The sequence below is a fragment of the Populus nigra genome, chromosome 2 (genome assembly GCF_951802175.1).
Source record: "Populus nigra chromosome 2, ddPopNigr1.1, whole genome shotgun sequence".
Classification (NCBI taxonomy): Eukaryota; Viridiplantae; Streptophyta; class Magnoliopsida; order Malpighiales; family Salicaceae; genus Populus; species Populus nigra.
The window spans coordinates 45,844,273-45,870,069 of NC_084853.1; the positions used below are offsets into that span (position 1 = coordinate 45,844,273).

A 25,797-nucleotide genomic window follows, 5' to 3' on the forward strand; every position below is an offset into this window, starting at 1 on the left:
GAGCGTACTTTTTGTCAAATATTGCAAATTGACGAAATTAGAGGAGAAGGGAGCCTCTTGGTTACCTTATACAAGATCATTAGTGTATGTGAAGGCCCTTATTTTAAGTAAAAATTTTGTTTTGGGGGTTAGATATAATTAAGAAACAGAAAATGGCTTCACTATTAGAAACCAAAAGGGCGGATTCCCATTATACCAAGGGTTAGCTTGACCCCCGATGCGAGTAGTCCTAATCAATGGAGGAATATTAATTTTTAGTATCTGAAAAGGGCTCACATGTATTCTACACTGTTTTTTTTTGTATGTATGTATATATATATATATATATATATATATATATATATATCCAATTCTTGTTAAATTAAATGCAAGTGATCTTCGTGATAAAAAAAACAAAAAAAAAAAAACATTAAGCGAAGAAGATTTCTATAATTTCAATTCGGTTGTACGTAGCCGCCTTGAAATCAAATTAAATATGGAAAAAGTTTTCTTCTTTCTTTCTTTTTTTAAAGAAAAAACGTAGCACTTAGTTACAAAGCTTGGTGGTAATTTTCTTCATCTTTCTTTTCATGTCATTAGGATATATATTTTAGTGTACCTGAATTATCAAATTATGAAATTCTTGATAATCTTTTCGGCTTTATATACATCATATATGTATGACTGGTCGGTCTTATCCTTAAAGATTCAAGTTTCACTTTCGATAGTATAAGCTATGACACTAATTAGATACCGTGATATATTTACATGGTAGAAATTTAGAGTAGAAAAAAAAATATTTTTCGATAATTTGTTTATTATATGTTTTACATTCAATTCATGTAGAGTTTATATATCAATACAATAAGATAAATATATTATGGAATATACTATATTATAAGAAATATTATACTGACCTTGTATAAAGTTATTCTGTGTAATATGATTTATCTTATAATCTGTATATTGTTCTATTAACATATATAGTATGACTGCCACATTAGGTGAATTCTTTTAATTTTACACAAAACTCTATTTTATTAATTTTTTCAATAAAAAATAAAATAAATTTTATAAAAAATTTTATCATATTATTTGATTAGATAATATAAATAATTTATAAATTATCTTGAGTTGATCAATTTCTTAATTTTTTTGTTTTATAATATTTATCTTGATTATTTCCTTAACATGGATCTAATAAAAATGCTTTTCAAAAATACATTTCAAAACGTATAGATCATATATTGACCCCATCATTTAGATTTCTTTTCCCCCAAACTTCACATACAAGGATATGCTATAAAGCTGTCATACATTTTTATAAATTTATATTAATTTCTTTCAAAACAGTTAATTATGATTTTGGAAAAATCATAAAATTAAACCAGTGAGATTTATATTCTGTGGGGTGTTTTTTTTTGTTTTTTTTTTAGAATATTTATACGGGGCTCGCAAATTTCAAGATGTTGCAATGTGCACTAACATGTTGTTACGTCTTTGAAGAATAGAAATTTTAGCTGTATGCTGTTTCTTAATTAATTTTTTATAACAGTCGATGGTATAATTACTATATAGTATATATCTTCCACAAAAAAAAGGCAATTCTGATTTTCATAATTAATATTTATTGTAGCTTTTTTTTCTGAGTTGCCATAAAATAAGGTTTTTGATGAGTGTGCATGTGCATGGCTTTGGCTCTGGCCAAGTTCCTTGCGTAGTTCAGACTCCATAATGTTGTAATTTCAGTTTGCTTAATTATATAGTAATGGAGATGTGGAGCTCTGAGGCGGCCTATAAAACAATTTTCGGAGAAAGTGGTCGTGGTTGCTGCTTTTGTTGTCCTCATTATATGATCAATCAAAGTAGGATATATATATAGTTATTTGTTCACTTATTTAAGTAAGCATCATTATAAAGAAATTGCTTCAAGAGTCCAACATGCGGACAACAGTAGGAAACACTATAATAATTCCTTTGTTTTTTACACTATCAATGCGAATTGGTAAAGGTAGTACTTGAAAACTGAAACCCAGTGTCTTTTTTTTCACAGCAATAGCGCTGATAGCTAGTATTTGCCTAATTATGTCATGCTCCGATCGACTCTACAATATTGATATGAATAAATGAGAGAGATTCTATTGGTGCGTTTAATTATGGGGGCCTAATGGCCACAGAGCAATTTCAGCTATAGGTATATGTTAGTTAATGGATCCTTGGCATTACAAAAATTGAGGAAGAGCCATTCTCACTTCATCTATTCCATATCCTAACTTTTATCGTAAAAAAGATTTTTACACTAATTTAGATTAACCAACCTTTAACTTAAAAAATAATGATTCTATATACTTTGATTCAAAAAAAGATTTTTACACTAATTTACACCAGGCTCCGAATTGATTCGTCGGACCGAACAGAGTCTTCTAACTAAGTTTTTTTCTGGAGGGGCCGCAGCCCGCAGCCCCCACCTGCCGCCCCTAGTTCCATTGGTAAAGGACGTTGTTGAGAGAAGGAAAAAATAAATGAGCGAGGAGGATTCTGTTGGGAAGAGGAAGTCTTCGGGGCAATGAGTGGTGGGGTACATGTAAACTTCCATCCATGTCAACACATGTCTATGACAGTTGAAAAAATGAAAAAGATAAGAACCTCTCAAATCTTGCCAAATCAAATTCCAATATAAGCTATATATATATGTATCTATATATATATCTGTCTGTACTCTGCATACATTATGAATATCTGTCCACTCGGGCCACCCTTATTTACCTTACCTGCAAAAGAGAGAAATGAAAGAAAAACTATCATGGCCCCCGTCCCTTCCACTCACTCTCACCTGTTACTTCATCCACAGTCCTCTCTCTCTCTCTCTCTCTCTCTCTCTCTCTCTCTCTCTCTCTCTCTCTCTCTCTCTCTCTCTATCTATCTATCTATGAAAAGTCCCTCCCAACTTCCCCCACAATACCAACATCAACTACAACTAGAAACCCCCCATTATTTCAACACCCTAACAACAACAGCACAAACAATATACATGTTTAATATTTATGATCAGAATGAACTTTTTCTAAGTTACCATAGTCTGTTGGTAATGGAAAATGTGTGTCTGTAACTAGCTGGACTGAACAAGACGTCTTTATGGAATGAGAAGGGGCTCAGATCACTTCGTTACATACTGAGTACTGAAGAATAACTTTTGAGTCATGAAGCACGAAATTAAGGGGCTTCCCTCCGAGACAAAGAGCCTGACTTTGTGGAGAAATCATATATACGCTGCCTCTGCAAAATGTATTAAGAGATTTTTTCAGTGAATGAGCTGATCGAACTTTATAAAGGAGAACAAATGTTTTAAGAGATGAGGAGTTTATAAATGGTATACATTGAGTTTTATAGTTTAGTTTAAATTCCATTGCTCTAATGACAAATCTTATTCTCATTAATGTTTAGTAAGAAAATAATTAATGGACTAACTCTGTCTCTGCCCAATTGCCTGCCTCAATTTGTGAATATGAAGTCTTTTATTATTTTTCAGGTAATTAATTAGTTTAGTTAAATAAAAGAGATTTTCTCATGTTATAATCTCGAGTTTTAATCTATAAAGAAGATACCAAAAAATAATTTTTCTAGTGAATTGTAAATTTAAACAACTGCTTATCTAAGACCCAATTAATTAAAAAGTGATCAGCAAGTCATTAGTTTTCAAAATACCTTGACCTGTACATAGAAAAATTCTTGTGAAAAATTATATAATATTTAATTACTATAATTTGTATGCAAAGACAAATTTATTTGGCAACAAATCATAACTTAATTCTTTCTCAATTTCTCTCTTCCTTTTCCTTTAAAAAAAATCCGAGTTTGAATTCTATGGAATCAAGAAAAAATTATTTATTAATTAAAGCAACCACCCACCAAAAGATATCGAAAGCTTTGTCATTTTCTAAAAGAAAAGGTATGATATAGGAAGCATTACAAATCTTTTATTTTGTCTGTTCAAAACTTCAAGCAATCTTTTCAGCTCTTTTTATCTCTTTGAACGTAAGAGGCTACCGAATAAATGAAATACGTGGCTGCAAATCTAGAAATGCGACAATTTAAGGACAGTAAGTCAACAGGAACGGAGTATAATCTGCCGGCATATTTGAGTTGGATGTTATGGTGACTCGAGATTCAACCCTATTCTCAGCAAAGTCAAGAAGAATTCAAGCTGCTTGTGAATTCACTCGGCCGACATGAGGAAAAATGAGACTCTTGAAGGTACCACAATTTCCAAACCTGTCGAAAATCATCGGTGGAATTTAAGAAATCTATGAAAGGTGCACTGATCTATGTGTGAAGTTAATCGAAGAACTAGACTGTACTTCATGAACATATTGAATAATGTAAATAGAGTGCAGTATTTTTTTTCTGAGACTTTAATGAGTTGTTAACTATTTATGCGATACACAAGTTTTTCCTGAAGTTTGAATTTCAAGTAAAACTGCTTTGGATTTAACTCCTAATTAGGAGTATAATCCAAATCTTAGATTTTTATAGAAAAAAATAATAGAAAATTCTAACCATTTACTATAAAATAAAATCTTAATCATTGAGGTTTAAACTGATAATTTGGTTTTCACCAACATAATATATCATTTACCCTTGAAATAAAGGAGTTCAATCCAGAGTGAATTCTCCAATTTCATGCATTCCTTTGAATGGAAATTAAAAATGGGGTTGGATTATATATATATTGTAAATTCATAATTCCATTTATTTGCAGTAAATCTTGGAAAAGGAACACCTTGCACTTACAAGCAAAGAGTAGATAAATATATATATCGGGGCTGTCGCATATCGTCCCACAAGGCGACTTGAAATTCCACATATAGAGCCTGTATATGAAGGAGAATGGCTTGTCATGGATTATCCCCAATTATCTATCATGTACCCATGTTGTGGTCTGAATAATTCTCTTCAAAACATTCAAATTATGTCAGTCCCCACAGCTTGAAGAATCTTCTCCCTTTCTCTCGCATCTTTGACATCCATGCACCTCCTTGTTCTTAATTATCTGCATGATGACTTCTGGCCATGCGTAGGAATTTGATCTATGAACTCCTCAGGAACTGTCTGGATTTCCAAAGAGGTTTCAGGAGCATTAAGTTTTGTCCTTTCAAGAGAGTTATTGGGGGCGAATTTTGGTAGAGAAATGAGTGAAAAATGAGACTGAGAGATCAACCATAACATTGTTCTTCGTTTAGGATCGAGATTCCTCATTATTCATGTACTCGGTGTACGAAGAGGCTATGTCTATGCGGGGTAACCATGTTCCTAAACGAAGCACTTAATTTCTTGGTATATTGGGGTTTGATTAAAGAAGGGTGCGAGAAAAAAAGTTTTTTTTTTTGTAATGGAATATCTAAGTATAAAAGAACCGTTTAGGAGAGCTTTAGTTTTAATACGGGAAGAATTGATTCTTAGATAGTGTTTAATTAGGATATTAGAGAGAGAGAGAGAGAGAGATACTCTAATTATCATATAAATGAATTTTTTATATATTTTTATCCATGTTCCAATCAAATATATTTTTGCTCTTTTTACATATTTTTCTTAATTATTGCAAACAAAAATAAAATGTTATATATGGGATAATCATTTGATTATATTTTACATCATGGACCTATAACCTATAGATTAAAGTTGTTTCTGAGTCAGTATATAAGTCTATATATATATAATATTTACCATATATATTAGCAATTAAGATGTGGATCCTTTGTCACAACCAAATAAGTGGATATGGAATATATATCATGATGAAAATGAACCTTTTTCCGTGAAGAAAAATAAGTAAATTGAACTTTTTCTTGTTCAATAAACGTAACTTCAGGAAACTTCCAGCGATGCTCTGAGAGTTGACACCATTTTTATGATTATTTGGATGGATAAAATAGTGGAAGGAAATCATCTGGAATCAAATCCAATGGCCATTAGATGATAATGGTTTTATAAGCCACCCCTTCCGTTGTATTTTTTAGATAGCTTGTAGGTACCATGAAGGGACAAAGATAATTAAAAAAAATAAAAATAAAAACAGAAATAAAATTGTATTTGACAATGAAATACAAGATAAAATGATTATTTCTATATCATATTTGGTTCTGGTAGATAAAACAGAATAAAATATAAAAAAAATTCATTTTACCATTAATATGTATTGTTGTTAAACTTATATATTTTAAAAAATAATTGAATATTATTTTTTTCTTACTTTAGTTTATATTGAGTGTTAAAATTAATAATATTACAATAACTTTAATTATAAAACTAGAATTGACTTGATTGTTTGACCTAAGGCCTAGAATGGTTTGAGTTTAAAAAAAATAGATGAATGATTGACTTGACCTGACCTGGTCAAAAACTCAGGTCAACCTGGGAAAAAACAATTGTTAAAAACCTACTGACTATTTTTAAAAAAATTGGTCAAAACAAGGCTACTTCTATAATTTAAAAAAACAATTCTTGGGTAAGTCGAGTTGATTTTTCTAACTCGTGACCTGAATCTTGTCCCGGTCGACCCTCGAGTAAGATTTTAAAATTATAATAATAACAATTTTTATCATTATATTGACTCGAATCAACTCATGTTGACCTTTCTAATCCGTGACTCGAGTCTTGCCCCGAGCTGACCCTCAAATCAATTTTTAAAATTATGACAATAATCATTTTTGTTTTATGTTGACCCGAGTTTACCATCCTGATATGTGACTCGGGCCTTACCCAAGATCAACCATTGATTCGAGTTTTAAAACTATTATAATAACCATTTTTGTTCTTACATTGATCTGGATTAACGGTCAACCTCGCTAGTGACTCGGGTCTTGCCTCAAGTCGACCTCCAAATCAGATTTTAAAATTTTGATAATAACCATTTTTGTTCTTACGCTGACACAGGTCAACTCAACCCATGGCTCGGGCCTCGACCACTGACCTAGACTTCGTTCTAAATCAGTTCTCGAGTTGAGTTTTAAAAATATGATAATAACTATTCTTATCATTACATATCTTAGTTGGATAATTTAGTAATTGAGAGTTTTTATAATGATATTTTAGAGATAAAAAATAATAAATATTATCTCTAATACATATCTTCTGTGTACCTCCTGTTTTGAAAGTATAAAAATTTACTTTAAAATTTTTAAAATTATCTTAAAAACAGATTTATTTTTATGTTTTTTTCTTTTTAATCAAATATATTTTTATTTTTATTGTTTCTGTTTTTTGTATTCCAGTTAATTGAGTAACCAAACACTACTTTACACATGCAAATAAAAACTAAATAAAAAATAAAAAATAAGGAAATGAAAATGGGTGACAAATTTAAGTGACTGCCTCTGTGCCTGTTAATAATTGAAAACATGTCAGCTCATGAATCGAATACGACTTGCAATGTTTTGTTTGTTTGTTTGTTTTCTATTTTTTTCAGCTGAATATATATAATCAAACTTTTATATGACCGGAAAGTTTCAGAATGTATTATTTTTTAACAATTAAAGCTTTCTAAAAAAAATTGAAAGTCCTTAAAACATGCTTGCTACTGCATATTAATTTTTTTATAGAATTAATTTTAAATTTTGAAAATAAGAAAATAAATTTATTATTTAATATCATTATTTTAATTCTCCATCCAAAAATTTTGGTTTTAATTTTTTTTTAAATAAAGCTAATAACCTAGATGCTCTTCTTTTTTTTTGTCTCATAAAACACCAATAGCCTTAAAATCTCTTCTTTGTTTTTTAAAATTCAAAACCAAGAATTTTGGATGGAGAATTAAAATTATGATATTAAATTTTATCTCTAAAATTTAAAATTGATTTCATTAGAAAATCTAAAACTGACTAGTTAGGTTAAAGGAAAAAATTAGTACATGTACTTGTTCAAATTCATTAATGATTTCTAATAATTCTATTAGTCTGATATGATCTTAAGTGGTGGGGCAGGTTCATGTAATAATTTTTCAGTTAAAGGTTATTGAAATTAAGAATATTTTAAAATTATTTTGCTAGTCTTATATGCAAAATATGAAGGGAATTTTTTAAAAAATAATAGAATGACTTTATTTCAAACATATTAAAATATAAAAAGTCAAAACTAAAACTAGAAACACAAAAACTTAACTTTCAAATACTCATTTATCAGAGAAGGTTTTAGCAGGTTAATAAAAAAAAAAAAAAAAATCAACCAGCTCAGCTTGTTCTTCTTCCAGTACTGTCAGAGTTCCAAAATTGAAAAGATGCCACAATGGAAAGGGGGAGAAACTATTAACTCACAACTGCATAACTTTAGTGCATGTATGTATGTGATCACTGTGTGTTGGAATATCTTCACAGGACATTAGATCGACAGATCCATGTAGAGTACACACCAACAGATCAATACTTATCAACATTTGTATTTATCAATCCAGCAATTTACAAGTCAATTTTATCAGTGTGTCAACATGCCCTGGTCCCAAAACAATATGTAATATACGATCTTTAATATGCGGTATAATGTGTTTTCAAAGTTTTTTATAAATTGTTTTCTACTTGAAGAAATATTAAATTTAAATTTTTTTTATCGATATATTGGTGTTAAAAATTTAAGAAAATCTGAAAAGAATATTATTTTAATATATATTTTTACAAAAATAGTTTTAATAGCATTACTAGACCTTACTGCTAAAACAATGTCCGAACACTTGTGCTAAGGGAAAAAGCATGCTTACTCACGGATCCGACAAGTTCATCATTTCTAAAATTCAAGTTCAAAAGTGTACTCAATAATGTAGCTCAAAAGATCCAATTTGAAGCGAGAAAAGGGAGGGTAACCAAAGGCAGTATATGCTGAATTCCATGCAATCATCATGGCCTTTCAATCAACTACTAAAGTCTTCCAAGTTTCATGATGATAGAGTGAGGCATCAGATATTTGGTGGATCCCACTGTCCCTCAAACCTTGTCCAGTCTACTTTTCCTTTTCAATTAGCTAGTTTCATTAATCGGTTGCAACATTGAAGGGAATGTTCTTGTAGGTGAGCCTTCGCAATCCTCACCAAACTAACTTGCGATCATCTTTCAGCTGTGAATTTAGCAGGGCTTATGATAACTCGGTAAACTAAGTCAATAACACCCTTTGATATCTTGCATGATTAAGCTAGATTTGGAAGGGAAAAAAGGTCAGTCAAAAATTCATTCTAGCCGAACTAGCAAGACAAAATCTCATTGGCGAGAGAGCTCGTGGCAAAAGCTTGAACTTCAGGTACAATAGATTCAAGTTGATTGTTCAGAGTGGAATCCTTTCGATGCTAAAAGATCATTCATTAAGTGATTTACCCAAAAAAAAAAGAAAAATCTGAAGCCGAAAGGAAGAAACTTGAACTCAATTAGAGGAATTCACCACACGAGCTCTTGCGGAGTATTAAATAACCAATCATTAGGAATTTGGTCAAAGACAATAGACATCGAATTCACCAGATCAAAATCCGAAATCAAGCGGGTGAAATGAAGCCAAATGTACTCTCTCTTTTTTCAAGTCACTGGTGACCCTATTTACACACTGTCTGTGTTCACACGGTTGGGGAAATAGTTTTTTTCTTTTTTTTTTCTTTTTTGTATATATCAAAAACTTATGTTCATACCAGTAAACGAAATTCATGGGGAAAAACATTCTTAAAGTACGGTAATGAAGTTAAAAATGATATAATAATCCGTAACCACTTACTCATCTAGGTCAGCTATCATGCAAGTTCATATGTGCTTGCCGAATAATATATTAACATGCTTCCCCGGGCCATCATATCCTAATATTAAAAGAAAAAAAAAAAAAAAGAGGCTAGCTGGTTTCACACATATGGCATTATAGTTTAGAGCTAGCATCATTAACATCTCTCTTGCTACTTAAAGCCCGGCATTCATGGTGGTTAAGGTAGCTAGAACCATAACAGCACCAGACCAACCGCATCACCGCGACGTTAGTGCAGAGTGTTTGCTTGTAAACTTTGACAATTTAGGCATGACATGTGACAATTTTGACAAATACTTGTAATTTGGGCGACAATGCGAACCCTAATATGCTTGGAAGCTGTTATACATACAGAAGATTCTCAGTCCAATTTCCAGATGCACTCAATTGGGAGCTTTTGCACATCATTCCGATATTGTCATGGGCTGCTCCCCCGCGTTGTTGCCACTAAAAGTTATCAATCATGGCAAAATCTGCCACTACATGTATTCATTTGATTTTTTATTCAGATAGCCAAGTACCAATCGGTAGCATCTCAAAATAACTCGTGGTTATATTTTCTTTTTCTTTTTCTTACAGAAATGAGAACCGTGTCTTGATTTAAAACATGGCTTTTTTATTATTATTATTCGAAGTGCATGCATATATCCTCGACATGTCTTTGCTCGGAAGCCACTTATTGAATCAATGATACGGGTCGGACATATGTGAGGTCGGTGTGGCCTTTCTGCTGGTGATGATTATAAAACCAGCTAGGAGTGTAATCAATTGGCTATTTTTCGTTATTTTTTTAATTTTTGAGAGAGATTTCAAGTATATAGTGTCATATGGTTGAACATGAGGTGGTGTTGATGTATATTGGAATTAAATTAATGATTACCGAGTGTTGGCCGGCTATTCTAATTTACCAAGAATGTACACGGCGCGCAATATAGCACAAGAGAGAATTTAGATGGATTGTATTAGTAAAATAATGTTTTTATTCTTTCTTAAATTAGGTTGGAAGGCTCAGTTTTGAGGGTAAAATAGTCTTTTTAATTATATAACTCATTTGTCATTCTTATTTTTAGTGGGGATATATAAATATATTTTCATCTATTTTTTAAGAATGAAAAACATTCACTACTCTTAAAAGAAAACACCCAGATATTTGATTACTACGTGTATTTTTATATAGTAAAATCATGAAATTAACCTTTATCTTGGATTTTATTTAGGCTTGGTTTGGGGCATTTTCATGTTTTCACATGTACATTTATTTCCTCATGGACACATCAGTTTAATGTTCAGTATTTCTCTTTTGAGATCTCGAATTCAGACCTGAAAAAGGTGGGATGGGATTTATAACAGGGAGCGCCATGATGGTTAACTGATCGGTTGACCCAAAGTGTAATCTAGCTAGCTAGATTTTAAATTAAATTAAAAAATAATTTAACTTGAATATTGAATTGATAAGTTTTTGTTGACCAATCTGATTGTGTCAACTTTAATAAAAAAAAAACAATATTATTTTAATAAGAATAATTGATTTGATGACTGTGAATTACCTAATAACCCGATTTTTTTTTCGAGTCAGTCTTCAGAAAGGTCTAACAACATATATATTTGTTAGGATTTTTTACACAGTAAGCGAAGGATGGTTTTCTAATTTTGATTGCATGTATCTAACAAAGCGCAGCACAATGGATATGCGTAGGCTAAATTAATCCTCGGTGCTCTAAACAATTGGGCCCGGATAATTATCTGAATTTTTTTACTAGATATCAGCCCGGACCATGAATGACAAAAAAGGTAGCATGGTCCTGAAAGCTACTGGGCTGCTCCCTTGGGCTCGCTTTTCCATCCCTCCTCGCGACGGGTTGCCCAGGCCCATCTTGTAAGTTAGCTGATGATTTCAAATTCGATGTTATTTTTATATATATTAGTGTTCTTGACAAATACATTACATAGCATGTGTATCAACAAACCTATTTGTAAGTATTTTAGGCGTTTAATAGTCAAAATAAAATGTCAATAAGCTACTGTGTAGGTTAGGTTAGGGGTGATTTAAAAAAATTACTTTATATTATATAATCTTGTGCTATGCATAAATAAGACTATATATATATATATATATATATATATATAGAGGAAATAACCTATTTTTTTAAATATAATATAGTTGAGTTTATTGACATATATTTTGCATCATGATATAAAAAATAAATATTTTTCTTTTATATAGAGTAGAATTCTTTTTAATTTTGACAGATAAAAATCTATTAGGAAATGGCTTAATATTTTTTATTTATCATCATAATGAAATATCAGGAATTTAAAATCTAATCAGGACTATATTTTTAATTTAACTGAATAGAATATTAATATTATAAGCTAAATTTTTTATAATTTAGTCCATTTAGTTAAATCTTGCGGGGGCATCCAATAATCCCAACCTATTTAGGTGTTGTTTACTATTATGGTTGCGGGTGAGGTTCACGCGTATACACAAAATTTCTTATTTGGTGAAATAAGAAACACAAATTTTTTTTTATAGGACCTACTATTTATTAAGGTTGTGCCATAGATTTATCAAAAGTTATATTTTACTGTTTATCCACGCTGTGGAGAGTGAACTCCACTGTTCACATGAACAGTGGAGTCACTCTCCACTATTCCGGCTATTGTTTCACCCGGATCGGGTCCACTCAAACGCTAAATGCATTGCACCAGATCCGACCCCGTTAAAAAAAATAATTTTTATTTTTTTTAATTGTGTTTTATTCGAAAAAATAAAAGGAGATTGCTTGATGATGTAGTATTTGCAGAATTTGATCGCAATCTCAATTTTGTTCTTGCCGAATCCGACCTAGTTAAAAAAAAATTAGTTTTTATTTTTATTTTTAATTGTCTCAAAAAAATAGAAAAAAATCGCTTGATGAAGTAACATTTACAGAATTTGATCGCAATTTCAATTTTGTTCTTGCAGGGTTCGATCCAGTTAAAAAAATCAGTTTTTATTTTTATTTTTAATTGTGTTTTATTTGAAAAATTAGAAAGAGATCGCTTGATGATGTAGCATTTACAGAATTTGATTGTAATCTCAATTTTGTTCTTGCCGGGTCCGACCCAGTTAAAAAAATCGGCTTTTATTTTTATTTTTAATTGTGTTTTATTTAAAAAATTAGAAGCAGATCGTTTGATGACGTAACATTTATAGAATTTGATTACAATCCCAATTTTATTCTCAATGATATTTTTACCTGATGTTGCTGCGCGTTTAAAAAACCATGAAAAATATAGTTTTTGCTGGATAGATTTCATACGTGATGAAATTTTACATAATTTAATGGAATAAGAAAAAATATTTGATATCAATATTATTTATCTCATGATGTAATAACAGTAGTTAAATCTACAATATTTAAATTAAAAACCATCAATATATATATATATATATTAATTATTTTATAACCTTAATTTAAAAAGCATTATTTTAACAAAATATATTAAACTACTTTTTATTTAACATCTATTTTAACCACAATTTTAACCAAACATATATTTTTCTAAACTAACTTTAATTAAAAATAATTTTTATAAAATAATTTTTTTAAATCATATCACAATATTAAATATACCTCATCCAAACTTTTTTTTTTCCCCCAATCATTCCTCGAGTTAGTCCAACAACTATAATAATTACCTCATTTCTAGAACAAAACAAAGAAAAAATCTAATTTTGGATCGAATATTCCATACCAACTAGGGTTTGCTTCTCTTTTGTTACGTATAAAACTCGTCGTCTCACTTTCTTCGACGCTCGTTGTTTTTGGCATTTTGCTCGTTCAGTGCAACAGAAGAGAAAAAAATATCAAGCAAGAGAAAATGGAGCAAACCTTCATCATGATCAAGCCCGATGGTGTCCAGAGAGGACTCGTAAGTTTCTTTTCCTTTTTTTCTTGTACTGGGGTTCTCGTGTTATCGATTTCTTGAAAGAATTATTGATAAAAGTTACAGTTTTAGTGCTTGTCTGTGGTGAAAGAAGACAGAGATTAGATCTATCATGGGTTTGAATTATTTTTCTGGAAAGCGAAAGCTTTTAAGCCCAAAAGGGATTTTTAGTGTTTGATAACTGGTTGGAATCTTTTAGAAAAATCAATATTCTGAAAAGATTCTTACACTTTTCAGGTTGGTGAGATTATTTCAAGATTTGAGAAGAAGGGCTTCACTCTCAAAGGTGATTAATTTGCTCTTGATTTCTTCAAATGTTGTAAATTATTGTGCGTGTGTTGTTAACGAAGATTTTTGGAGGAATTCAATGACTTAAACAATACATCATTACTGTTCTGTTACATTTGGGTATTAATTAAAAGTAAAATAATACAGAAGTATCATTCTGGTTGCTGATTTAGTATGAATTGTTTGGGTTTAGGTTTGAAACTATTGACCGTTGAGCAGTCTTTTGCTGAGAAGCACTATGAGGACCTGGCCACAAAGCCATTCTTTTCTGGTCTTGTCGAGTATATTATTTCTGGCCCTGTTGTTGCTATGATCTGGGAGGGCAAAGGTGTTGTTGCCACTGGCCGGAAGATAATTGGAGCCACAAATCCTGCAGCTTCTGAACCTGGAACTATCCGCGGTGATTTTGCTATTCATGTTGGAAGGTCAGTTGTTTTTTCTAATTTCCTTTGGTTGATAATCTAAATGTTGCGATTGATCTATTTTTTTTTAGCGATGTGGCCTTAAATCATTCTTATTAGAATTGAGTCTGTAGCAAAATATTTGAAATGCATCTTAAAATCAGTGGTATAAATATATCTGATGCTGAAGAATTACCGCTGCATTGCAGGAATGTTATTCATGGAAGCGACTCAGTTGAGAGTGCGACTAAGGAAATTGGACTGTGGTTTCCAGAAGGCCCAACTAACTGGCAGAGCAGTCTTCACCAATGGATCTATGAGTGAACTTTTGTCAGTCGGGAAGTTGTTTGCCACCAGCCATTCTAATTATCTTGCTTCTCATGTTTGCTCCTGAAGGCTGTGGCTCCTTTGCTTTGTTTACTTGCTTAAGTTGTTGTGCCTATCAGCATTTTTGTCAAGCTATGCTGCTACTTGAGGTATCTTCATCGGTAACAGTTGAATTGAGTTGATGCTGAGTTATATTTATATGAAGTGAATTTTGAAAGAACAAATGCTAGGCGTGCATGTTTATTTTATCTACGTTTTATTCGTTTGTCCATGTCTTGCTGCCTATAATCACCCATTACCCGTACTCTTAAGGCCTTGTTTGCCATTTATGTACAAGTATGACATGATTTTAAAGACTGAAACAAACGGATTATATCCAATGGCCAATTGTTTTATGCCATCCTTTAAACAAAGGAAGCATGGGTTCTAATATATTTTTCCGGGTTTTTTTTCGAGGTAAAAAATATTTGCCCTTGTCTAGAATGAAAAAGCAAGGGTTCCAAGTAAATCTTTCAGAAAATATGTTCAGTTCCACCTGATACACATAGTATTCCCAAGACAAAAAAAATATAGAAGAGAAGAGGTCATTAGAATGCCGTTGTCAATATTCTGTCTTGGGGGTGCTTGAAAATATCATAGAATTTACCATTATCACAAGTATTTTGTCCGTGTTTGAAAATATAATATTGTTTAAAATATATTAAAATACAAAAACAATTAATTAATTAAAAAATTTTAATTTTTTTAATGCACTTTTTAAATGCACAAAACATCTTTAAAATAAGTGAACTTAAATGCAGCACAACCCTATTTTTTTCCTAGTGCTTTTCAAATACTTTTCAAAAAAATTAATTATTTTTATAAATAAATATTATTTTAATATATTTAAACAACAATTAACACCATACCAAACACAATCCTAGAATTTATACCCTCGGATTTGTTTGTATGGGAAGGAAGGTGGTAAGTCATGATAGTTTTTGCCAAGAAAGTTTGGAACAAAATTGTTATGTGATGGTAGTAGGCAATTCATAACACCACCAACAATTGCTTCAAAGAAGTTTCCTATTAACAAAACTCAAGGGAATTAACCTAAACAATTCAAACCTGCATTTGGAACCTAAACGCAACCACACTTGTATTCATCCTTTATAAAACTCAAGAAGTTTCTTCTTCCCCTTTTCCGCTACAAGATACTTGACAAACTCAACAAACCCTTCTTATGGAGATTAAATGGGGGAATTCACTAACTTAGCTTCGACTAAAGTTTTAATGAGAAACAACATATCATGTACAAAACACCATTCAACTAAAAGGAACAAGGAGAAGAAAGTGGCAGGAACCCAAACGTGCCAAATGCTGGCAGAGGTTTTTCTGTTACATGAAAGCTTAACTCTCCAACTGCTATACTATCGTGTAAGAAGGGTGTAAGAGGGCAATTCTTCTAGCCGTGTTATGTCTTCAGACAGGAGCTCTCTCTCTAGTTGGCGGCGTGTGGATTTCATTACCGCCTGGTGAAAAAAACATATCAAATTATGGTTTCATGAGTGTCAAGATCTATGCAAATATTTGAGTGCATTTAATAAATGTTGGTGCTTCTCAGAGAGCTTCAGTGTACCCAGACCACTTCCATACGTCATTCATAGCTTTATGCAAAGCAAGACTGCCTCAGACTCGCCCCAAAAGAAATTCACGAGGAGAAAATATTTAATTCTTCAAACCCGGATGCTACTACGCAAGATACGCAAGATAGAACGATAATTCATGCAACATGGAAGTGTTAAAGTCTTTCCCCATCTCTAAAAGGAATTTTATGATGGAAGAAAACATACATTGAAGTCCATATATGAAGCGTGCATGTCAAGCCATTCATGATCCATTAGTTTGAACGTTATGCAATAGAGACGGTCAAATGCTGAGTCATCCTCTGCCAAGGCAAAAGCCATAAGTCAAGCCAAAAAGGTAACCAGGATAGACACTTTTGATGTTAAGCTTAGTTGAATCAGATAGTGAAGAGTACATTTTCTACACTAAAATACAAAATTTTCCACAACAATGTATTGGGAAAAAAAGAAAGATGAACATGCAGAACAAGCAATGCCTCCCTCCATGCATGCAATTTCTACAAATTTTCCATCAAAACCATTTCTGGCCAAAATAAAGTTCTAGCAACTTGGAAGCTTAATATTACCTTCTAGAAACTTCAAGAAAGTTGCCCCCACCAGCGTGCGTGGTTTGACTGTAGAATAGAAGCACACAGTTTACATTTCCAGAAAATCAAGCTCCAGTTCTGAAATTCTAGTTTCAAGACTACACTTTGGATGTCCCATGGATATCAAATAATTATATTTAGCTTTAAACAGTTAATCCAGAAATGAATTCCAATTCAAAATTTCAAATATACATTGCATGCAGCTTGGATATAAAAGAATTCTATTAAGTTTTGCATGGCTAAAACAAAAGTACAAACATGATTGCCTGGAAAAAGCAAAACACCATTCAAGAAAACCTACAAGAAGCTGGTAAAAACAAGTTTGAAGAAAATCATGAGCCTCATTTGAAAATCTCAAAAGCAAAATAAACTACTTCAGAATGACATGTAAACCAAATCCATGTGGCATCAAACTTCAAGATATCCTTGATATCCAACAGAAACCAAAGACCAATAGATATTATCTCAGAGCAAACCATTAAATACTAATAACCATTAAAAGGAAACTTTGGAAATCGGTAACCTCCTCCAGTTTAGAGTGCTATGGGTTACCAAACAAAAAGAACTTCTTTTCCCTGGGAATACCTGCTTCAAGATCAAGCATCTGAATGAGCATAAAAGTGATGTTCACACCAGCTACAGCAAATGGGTATTCCCATACTGATCGATCACCTTCTCGCTTTTGAAGAAGATCCTGGAAGGACGTCTGCATGGACAGGATGGTTACTTTCATTTAAAAAAAAAAGATGATAAAGATAACAAAATTTAAACGGTCCTAATTTAAAATCATCACTTTCAAAAAAAAGTACCACGCTAGCTTTTGCATAGGTTGCTAATGTTACAACTTATCAACCATTTGGTAAACAATAAAACTGCAACAACTATTGTCAATGGAACACATATGAGTTAGAGCAATCTCAATAAAGCCCAAGCATAAATATTGTTGAGTCCATTAAAAAATGCAATATAATAGTTCATGCTTCCACGATTTCAGCTGAAAACGATTCTAAAAAGACTTAGGGAACAAGAGAGCAGATTAAGTTGACTAAGGTTGCAAAACTAGACATACCGGAAAATTCCTAGCAAAGAACAACAAATTCTCCAATGATATAAAACCACCACCCCTGAAAAAATAAATACAAGCATCATAAGCATAAAAAGGCAATGAAGGTTGAAATAATGAAAGCAACAACATGGAATTAATAAAGGAAACAATGGTCTACCTAAAGTCTGTTGAAGGATCCTTTCCTTGCCAACCCATTTCCTTCCACTGCTCAGATATCAAGCCATGAAGTTCTTCTTCAGGAAAGGCAGCATTCCATAAGGCTTTCAAAGCTTCCTAGAGGAAAACAGCAATAGTAAAAAATAATGCAATCAGGGAGCCTTCACGTTTCAAAAATTAATGACCTAATTCTATGCATGAAATAAGTTGAATTGAAAAGTTAAGGACTCATGAGAATGACAAATCTAGCAAACAAGCAATTCATCTGTATACTTTAAATTGGTTGTACTGATTCTATTTCTGTCATATCCAGATCATCAATGGACCTTCGGAAGAAGGGGTACCTGTGCCCAGGAACTAAACTATCATCGGCAACATGAGATATATTGAATTGAAAAGTTAAGGACTCGTGAGAATGAAAAACCTAGCAAACGAGCAATTCATCTATATATTTTAAATTGGTTGTACTAATTCTATTTCTGTCACATCCAAATCCTCAATGAACCTTCAGAAGATGGGGTACCTGGTGCTCAGGAACTGAACTATCATAGGCGACATCTATACGACTTTGCAACCTCTGCAAGCATTCCTCCTGAACGCATCAAAGAGATAACAAAAATATACTAATTTAAATGCAAAGCATGGTAAGTCACTAAATTGAAAGCAAGGGCAACAAATAGTTTTAAAATGGAAGATCAGTAGCTTTCATAATTCTCATCTGGAATTACTTCTGTAGCTGTTTTAACATTAATGAAAACACAAGACTAATATTAACAGGGTACATGAACTTTGATAGTCGAGTTGGTAACACTAAAGAATATTGGAATATGAAAAAATAGTGCAAAAGTTAATGATTTTTAATTTACTTTTCCCAATAAGTATACATCCATGATGTTCACACAAGGAACGACAACTACTGCCCAGCATAGTTGTGATAAATAACATGGATTAATGGGCACAGAAGAGTAGGAATTATGTTTGACAATATCACATGATGAGAAGTGGAAAGACAGGGTCTCAAGGAAATCAAGCTCAAGAGAGTCATATATTTGGGAATATATATTAAAAGATGGTAGCATGAAACAGTTGTCCTACTAGAAATTTGCTAGCAAGAATTGCAGGAAGTGCCATTGCTACACTATAATAAAACTGCCAAAAATCCCAAGAGAACTATTATGCAACAGAACAAATTTTAAATTTTCAATCTGTCCTCAAATATCAATTCATTAATTATATCAGCCAAAGGCCCAGATTAGACCCATAATTTAAACAAATTTTAAATTTTCAATCTGTCCTCAAATATCAATTCATTAATTATATCAGCCAAAGGCCCAGATTAGACCCATAATTTAAAACATCAACTACTCGCTTCTTGACCGTATCTGAATCATCTTCTCACCCAAACTAAACCAGAGGATTTGACCTTGGGAAATTAGTAGGTTTACAGGGCAACAGGGAACAGATGGGAAACCATATACAGAAAAATATCCAGACTTTTGAGGAAGGAACCACAAATGATTAAAGAAAGCAACAGAAGAGTACAAAAACAATTAAAAAGGAGAAAAAACCATTCAGTGTTTTTGTTATAATCCATCGCAAACAGAACAGGTGTTGGATTTACATTACACACTCGATACACATGGGGAAAAAAAAACAGGCACAATGAAATGCAGAAAACATTGATCATGAAAGTGGCACCCTGTAAGCTTGTTTTCCCTATGAAATAGAGACACGAGGAAATAAAATTAGATTTAAATTGATCTAGCATGAATAATACCTGTGGAGGGGTTAAATCAAATGATGGACGAGCATCATTCTCTCTTCTCTGTGCACAAACACAGGAAAGACCACGGCCAAGCCAGGCTGCTGATCCTGCCACAACCTCAGCTGTGACAAAATAAAAACTTACGGTTGAAAGATGAAATTTCTACAACTTCAACAGTGAAGCTTCACAGTCCACCATGCAACCATATTCCAAGTTCAACAAGCAGTAAACGATCCACATGCTTCATTACTAATCCTCCATACAATCAGGAAAGAACATCAAACTTCTTAATGAGCATGCTTCAAGCTCATTATACTACAATCTTTCTTCTAAACCACAGAAACATAAATATGCTTCATTAAAGTAATAGATCCAAATTATTGACAAGTAAATAAAAGCAAAATGTGATTGTAGCATGAAATTAACATCCAAACAAAAAAATTGATGCATCGAATTCAGATTGAAGTGTTTTAAAAGGATAAAAAAAAAACGATTTCTAACATGATGAGTAACCATAAATCACCCATAGCATTAACCATGAACTAAACAAAAAAGCAACTATTGCAAATCAAAGTAGTAATAGGCATAAAATTACAGTATTAGAAACAAAGTAAGCAACCTACCACAACAAATTTGAATATCAGGAAACATGAAGGTAGCGTGAAGAATTTTGTTGTTACTCAAAACCTAATTAATAGTAAATAAATTAATTCAACTCAAGCCACAGATCCAGTAATCAAAAAAATACACAGAAGAATAATAAGAATAGCACGTTAACAGAGAGAGAAAAGGTTAAAACAAGATTACCAGAACTTGAATGGCAAGTATTATTTCCTCGCTCGAGACCTTGAGAAATCCTCCTCACAGCCACAAATGATCCTCCTCTATCGTCCATTCTCTCTCTTCTCTCTCTCTCTCTATGTATATATTCACTTCAGCATTTCACTACTGAAAAAACCAAACAGAAACCTAAAAATCACACAAAAAATAAATAAAATATACCAAAAAAATCGTCAGCGTATTGAAATAAGAGCTAAGAGAAGTACCGAAACCACCGCGAAATCGGAAATGCCGGCCGAATCAGTTCTCAACCGGGTCGGAATCACCAAAAAACAATTAAGAATTGCACAAAATGAAGAACGGAGAAGGAGCGATTCTATTTCTTCGTGAAATTAGCAAAAGAGGAACGAAGCGTTAGAGAAATTGTTGAGACAACAAAAAAGAGAATCTATATGAATGAGAGGGAAAAATAAGAAGGAAAACTAGGGTTTTTTTGGAGATCTAAGAGGAAGAGAGTAGTGTTGTTGTGTGAGAGTTTTTCATTGTTTTCTTTTCTGTTTCAGTTTCTCTGGATATATGGAAGCATCTTGTTTGTTAGGTGAGAGGGAGAAGGAAGGAAGAAGGAAGGGCGATATTTTAGAGAGAGAGGATTGTGAATAATGAATTTAATGGGATTTAATTAATGTTCTTGCCAATCCGGTAACGCCGTTTACTAATAATCTTGGATTTTTTTCACCCTTTGAAGCTTTAATTTTGTGATGAGCTAGTTTGTTGTTAACTACCTTATTATTTCGGATTCGAATCCAATAGTAGCTAGGTTGTGAGTAAAAAAAAATTATAAATATACTATATATCAAGAATTTCATGAATAAACAATTTAATCTTATCATGTTAAAGTTAATGTGAGAATATTTTTGTCATTAAAAAAAAACTTATTATTAATTCATGATTAATGTGTAGTTTTAGGGATTGTAAGAAACATGTAATATTTTAATTTTAAAAAATAAAATAAAATTATAAAACGAAAAACTGGGATTTTTTTATTGAAATTAATGTTTTTTATTTAAAAAATTATATTGAATTTGAAAAACAGATTATTTACTGGTTTTTTTATAAGTATTTTAATATATTTTAAATAAAAATAAAACATGGTCAATATATAAGAACTTTTTGATAATATAAAAGATTATAATTATTATAGTATCGTAAATTGAATTTTATTATAAATCCAATATAAATATTTTTTTAAGTTGACAATATAATATTTTTATGATAATATTTAATTAAAATAAAATAAAATTAATACTTTAAAATTATATTATCATGAATACAAAATATTAAGATAACTATCGTAAATTATGATTTTTATTTTTTATAAAAAATAGTTGTAACATTGATGTATTTTTTATTTTTAAATAAAAAAGATTTTCATTCTCAGCAAATTAACAATTTTTTTAATTGAAAGGTAAAAAACTAAAAGTAGAAAATAAAAAATATTTTTTTATTAATAAACAGATATTTAATGTTTGATTTTATATTTTGTATTTCTTTTTCCTAGTTGATTGTGGAGGAGTTGTTTAACTTCCGTGGTTCTTGTGGGAAACGGCACGGGGAAGTCGATACCTCGATGGTGATGGCGTGGGCTTTAAACGGGAAAAGGTGTAAGGCGAAAGGGAAGAAAAAAAAAGGTCGGGTGTGGAGGGGGCATAGGAAGGTTGACTGATTAGGTTAGGATAATTTGGTAATTTACTTTTATGGAAAAAAATTAAAATATTTCTTCATTCCCAGGGGCACGAATTAAATGTTTTTGTTGAGCTTATTTCACGGAATCATTTTTTGCATGATGAAATTCTAGTCGTGCTCGAAATTGAAGAGATTAAAAAAAAAAAAAACTTGGTGGAATAGCTTGGTATTTAATATAAGCTTCCCGGGAAATATAAGTTAGTTATTAACAACCAGTAAATGTTCTCCCACGAGGTTGTGTTGCATTGGAATATTTCAAAGAAAATTGCGAAAATTTTGATTGGTTTGATTTTATTCAAGCTTGGCACATGAAAGTTGAATTTCATGCGAATCTTCTATAAAAAAATTAATTTATGAACATTTTTTATTGTGATATTAAAATTTTTATTTTTTTGTTTTTTAAATAACTTTTCATTGTAAAAAATATTAAATTGATTTTTTTATATAAATTTTTTTTAAAATGCTGGTGTAAATTTTTTTTTTTAAAAAAAAAATATATATATATATATATATATATATATTATTTTAATATATTTTAAATTGAAAAATAATTTTTAAAAACAAGCATTATCAAACATAAAATTAATGGCTATTCATGACTTCTACATGCAATGAAAAAAAGAGAGGCTAAAATTGAAAAAAAATTGTACAAGTTATAAGAATCAAATTATACTGTATCTTCACATACGTATTTGCATATGTATACAGGCTTGTCCCAGTGTTCGTGCGTGCATCATGGTATTCATAATTTCAGTTATAATATAAGATAAAGTCTATCTCTTATTGTATAGTTTAAAATAATATATGTTCGTGTACCTACGAGTCATGCATAGCAATTTATACATGTTTTATTGAAAAAAAAATTATATTAAACAAGTTATTTTAAAATTATAGTATAACTTTTTTTTAATTTTTTTAACTTATAACTTGTCAATTTTAATTCATATTACTTTTGGAAGAAATCTTTTGGAGTCGTCAAACATATCTTTAAGTGATTTTTATTAAAAATTATTTATAAAAAAGAATTAAAATTGATTTACGGTGAAAATAAATTTGTAAAAATTTAATCGAACACGGTCTATCACCCATCTCTTCTCTCGATGAGGATGATAGGGAACACGGGAAAGAAAAATGTTCAGCGACTATTTTATTTTATTTGTATTTTTATTTTTAATTAAGTTTAGTGATTATTATTTTTTTAATTTAATGTGGATGTCTGGGTCAGTTTACGTATATCTTAACTAATCTCATGGGTTCTAAAATTAACGATTATATAAACCTCAATAGTCATAATATTAGCAATCATATGACTTAAATTTAAAATTACAAAAAAAAAAAAAGCTTTTTAGTTTTAAATACATACCATTATTCACGTCTAAATAGTTAGTTTGGTGACTTGCCTGTATGGGTGAGAGAGAGAATAATCAACGGACGAAAATGTCCTCTAGAAAAGTGAAAAGGGGTCACATGGGATGTTGCCGAACGTGGACCAAGGGCATGATGGATGGAGTTCATTTAAGAGAAGGCCCTACGCCAAAAACATCATTTGTACTTGTTCACACACCATGATGTATACCTCCCTCCAAATTAGAGTCATGGTCCACACGCATGGCCTTTCCACCAACTGCTTCTCTACTTTGCGTAGGCGGTGAATCTCTCATCTATTTTTTTCTATTTAAAAAAAAAAACTTAAAAGTTAAGCACCAGGAAACTCTGACTATATCTCGTTGAGAGATTGTATGTTTTTTTTTATTACAGTTTGTGATTTTTTTAATTAAAAATATATTAAATTATTTTTTTAAATTTTAATATTGAAATTATAAAAAACAACTTATAAAAGAACTAATTTGATTTTCTTTTAGATGATAAACGATTTGAAAAATATTTTTATAAAAAAAAAACATAAGGAAACAGAGTGATAAACGGGCTTGTAACTTTAAGATCATTTAAATAGAATATTAAATTGAAGAAATGTATTATTTATTATTGAATTAAAATAAGAATATTTTAAATTAGATTTTAGACATTAAAATAAAATTATTTTCAAACATGTTTTTAGTAAATCGTCTATATCTAGGATGGTGTATTTATAATGATTTTTTTATGATTTGTTTTCTATCTGAACATAAAATGATTTTAAGATTAAATTTACTTCTATTTTTTATTTTTTTGATTAAATTTTATTTTAAAAGTAATTTTATTTTTTAAACTGGATTGATTAGAAGTAAATTGTTTACGTCGCTATATCAAGATTTGTAAGAATTTTTATCAGTCATCGCCTTATGGCCCCCGGAGACTGGGGCCTAAGCGGCCAGTTATGCATAACTTTTTTGTGTTTCATAAGGTCTGCCTACTCTCTCTCTCTGTCTTTTTTATATTATTATTATTATTATTGTTCCGTTACTTTATTAAGAGCGTTTATTCCTCTACTTTATTACACGTGGTTCGGCATAAGCAATAATCCCCATTCATCGACTTTAATCAGATTTCTATTTTATATAAAAGTAGCTTTAATCCAATACTGTATGCTTATGCAATTAAATTGACATGCATGGCCTCAATTAAATTGACATGCATGGCCTGGGAAGACGAAAAGAAAAAAAAATTGATTCCATGTACATTTGATTTGATTTTGAAACTGCAATAATAATTGTTTTTAAAAATATAATATTTTTTAAAGTTATTTTTAATATGAGATATTAAAATAATTTTTTAAAAAATTAAAATTTAAAATTTAGCAAAACAATAGTTGCACTGTCTGGCCAAATACCCCCTGAGAGGGTTATTAAACTTGGTTTCACTCAGTATTTGATTTAACTAATTAACTTCTAGATAATATACCGTATAAATCAATTTAAATTTACCCAAATCAATCTAAAATAATATCACTTCAAGATTTTTTAATAAAAAAAATAAAATAACCCTTTGCTAAAAAAAATGAATTAAATTTTGATATGTAAATGGTTGAAATGTCAAGTTGATCCGGTCAATTCTTACCTAATTTAATTTAATATTCGGTTAAGATTACAAACTAAGTTATGTTAGAGAATAATATAAATCATATATTGAAACCTCATCTAACAATTTAAGTTATTGGATTGAATTGGTTCTTTAATATGGTATCAGAGCTTTGATGACCAAACGGTCACGAGTTCGAATTTTACCATCCTCATTTATTTGATAAAAATTAAGTATAATATAATGTGAATCTATGCAAGTTTCATATATTAAAACCTCATCTAATAATTTAAACTATTGGATTTCTTTAACAAGTTATAGGTTATCGGGTTAACCTATCTGATCGGACTGAATTTAATAGCATGAAGTATATTTTCTTGTCAAATATATATATATAGCTAGACCGATTCTTCTTTCCCCTGCGATT

At 30.9% G+C, this 25,797-nt stretch overlaps 2 protein-coding genes across 5 annotated transcripts; one reads left to right on the plus strand and one right to left on the minus strand.

Annotated features, from left to right (window-relative positions):
- The first annotated feature begins 13,489 nt into the window (after positions 1–13,489).
- On the plus strand, positions 13,490–14,914 carry LOC133681686 (nucleoside diphosphate kinase 1-like). Its single transcript, XM_062104793.1, has 4 exons — positions 13,490–13,659; positions 13,912–13,960; positions 14,156–14,387; positions 14,573–14,914. Exons 1-4 carry the CDS (start codon positions 13,609–13,611, stop codon positions 14,685–14,687), a joined length of 447 nt encoding a protein of 148 aa, XP_061960777.1. The 5' UTR covers positions 13,490–13,608; the 3' UTR covers positions 14,688–14,914.
- Positions 14,915–15,802: 888 nt separating this feature from the next.
- LOC133683095 (uncharacterized) lies at positions 15,803–21,356 on the minus strand. Of its 4 annotated transcripts, none has more exons than XM_062106614.1 (10): positions 20,936–21,354; positions 20,697–20,837; positions 19,902–20,011; positions 18,648–18,716; positions 18,126–18,241; positions 17,972–18,026; positions 17,488–17,608; positions 16,882–16,929; positions 16,523–16,617; positions 15,803–16,201 (listed from the first exon to the last, which is right to left on the minus strand). In XM_062106614.1, the coding sequence occupies exons 2-10, from the start codon at positions 20,782–20,784 to the stop codon at positions 16,100–16,102; spliced, it is 804 nt and encodes a 267-aa protein (XP_061962598.1). In that variant the 5' UTR covers positions 20,785–20,837; positions 20,936–21,354; the 3' UTR covers positions 15,803–16,099. The 4 variants fall into 4 exon arrangements, with proteins under 4 accessions (XP_061962598.1, XP_061962599.1, XP_061962600.1 ...); XM_062106615.1 differs by having other exon boundaries at positions 20,697–20,858; XM_062106616.1 differs by lacking the exon at positions 20,936–21,354 and adding an exon at positions 20,513–20,576 and having other exon boundaries at positions 20,697–20,835.
- Positions 21,357–25,797: the final 4,441 nt, after the last annotated feature.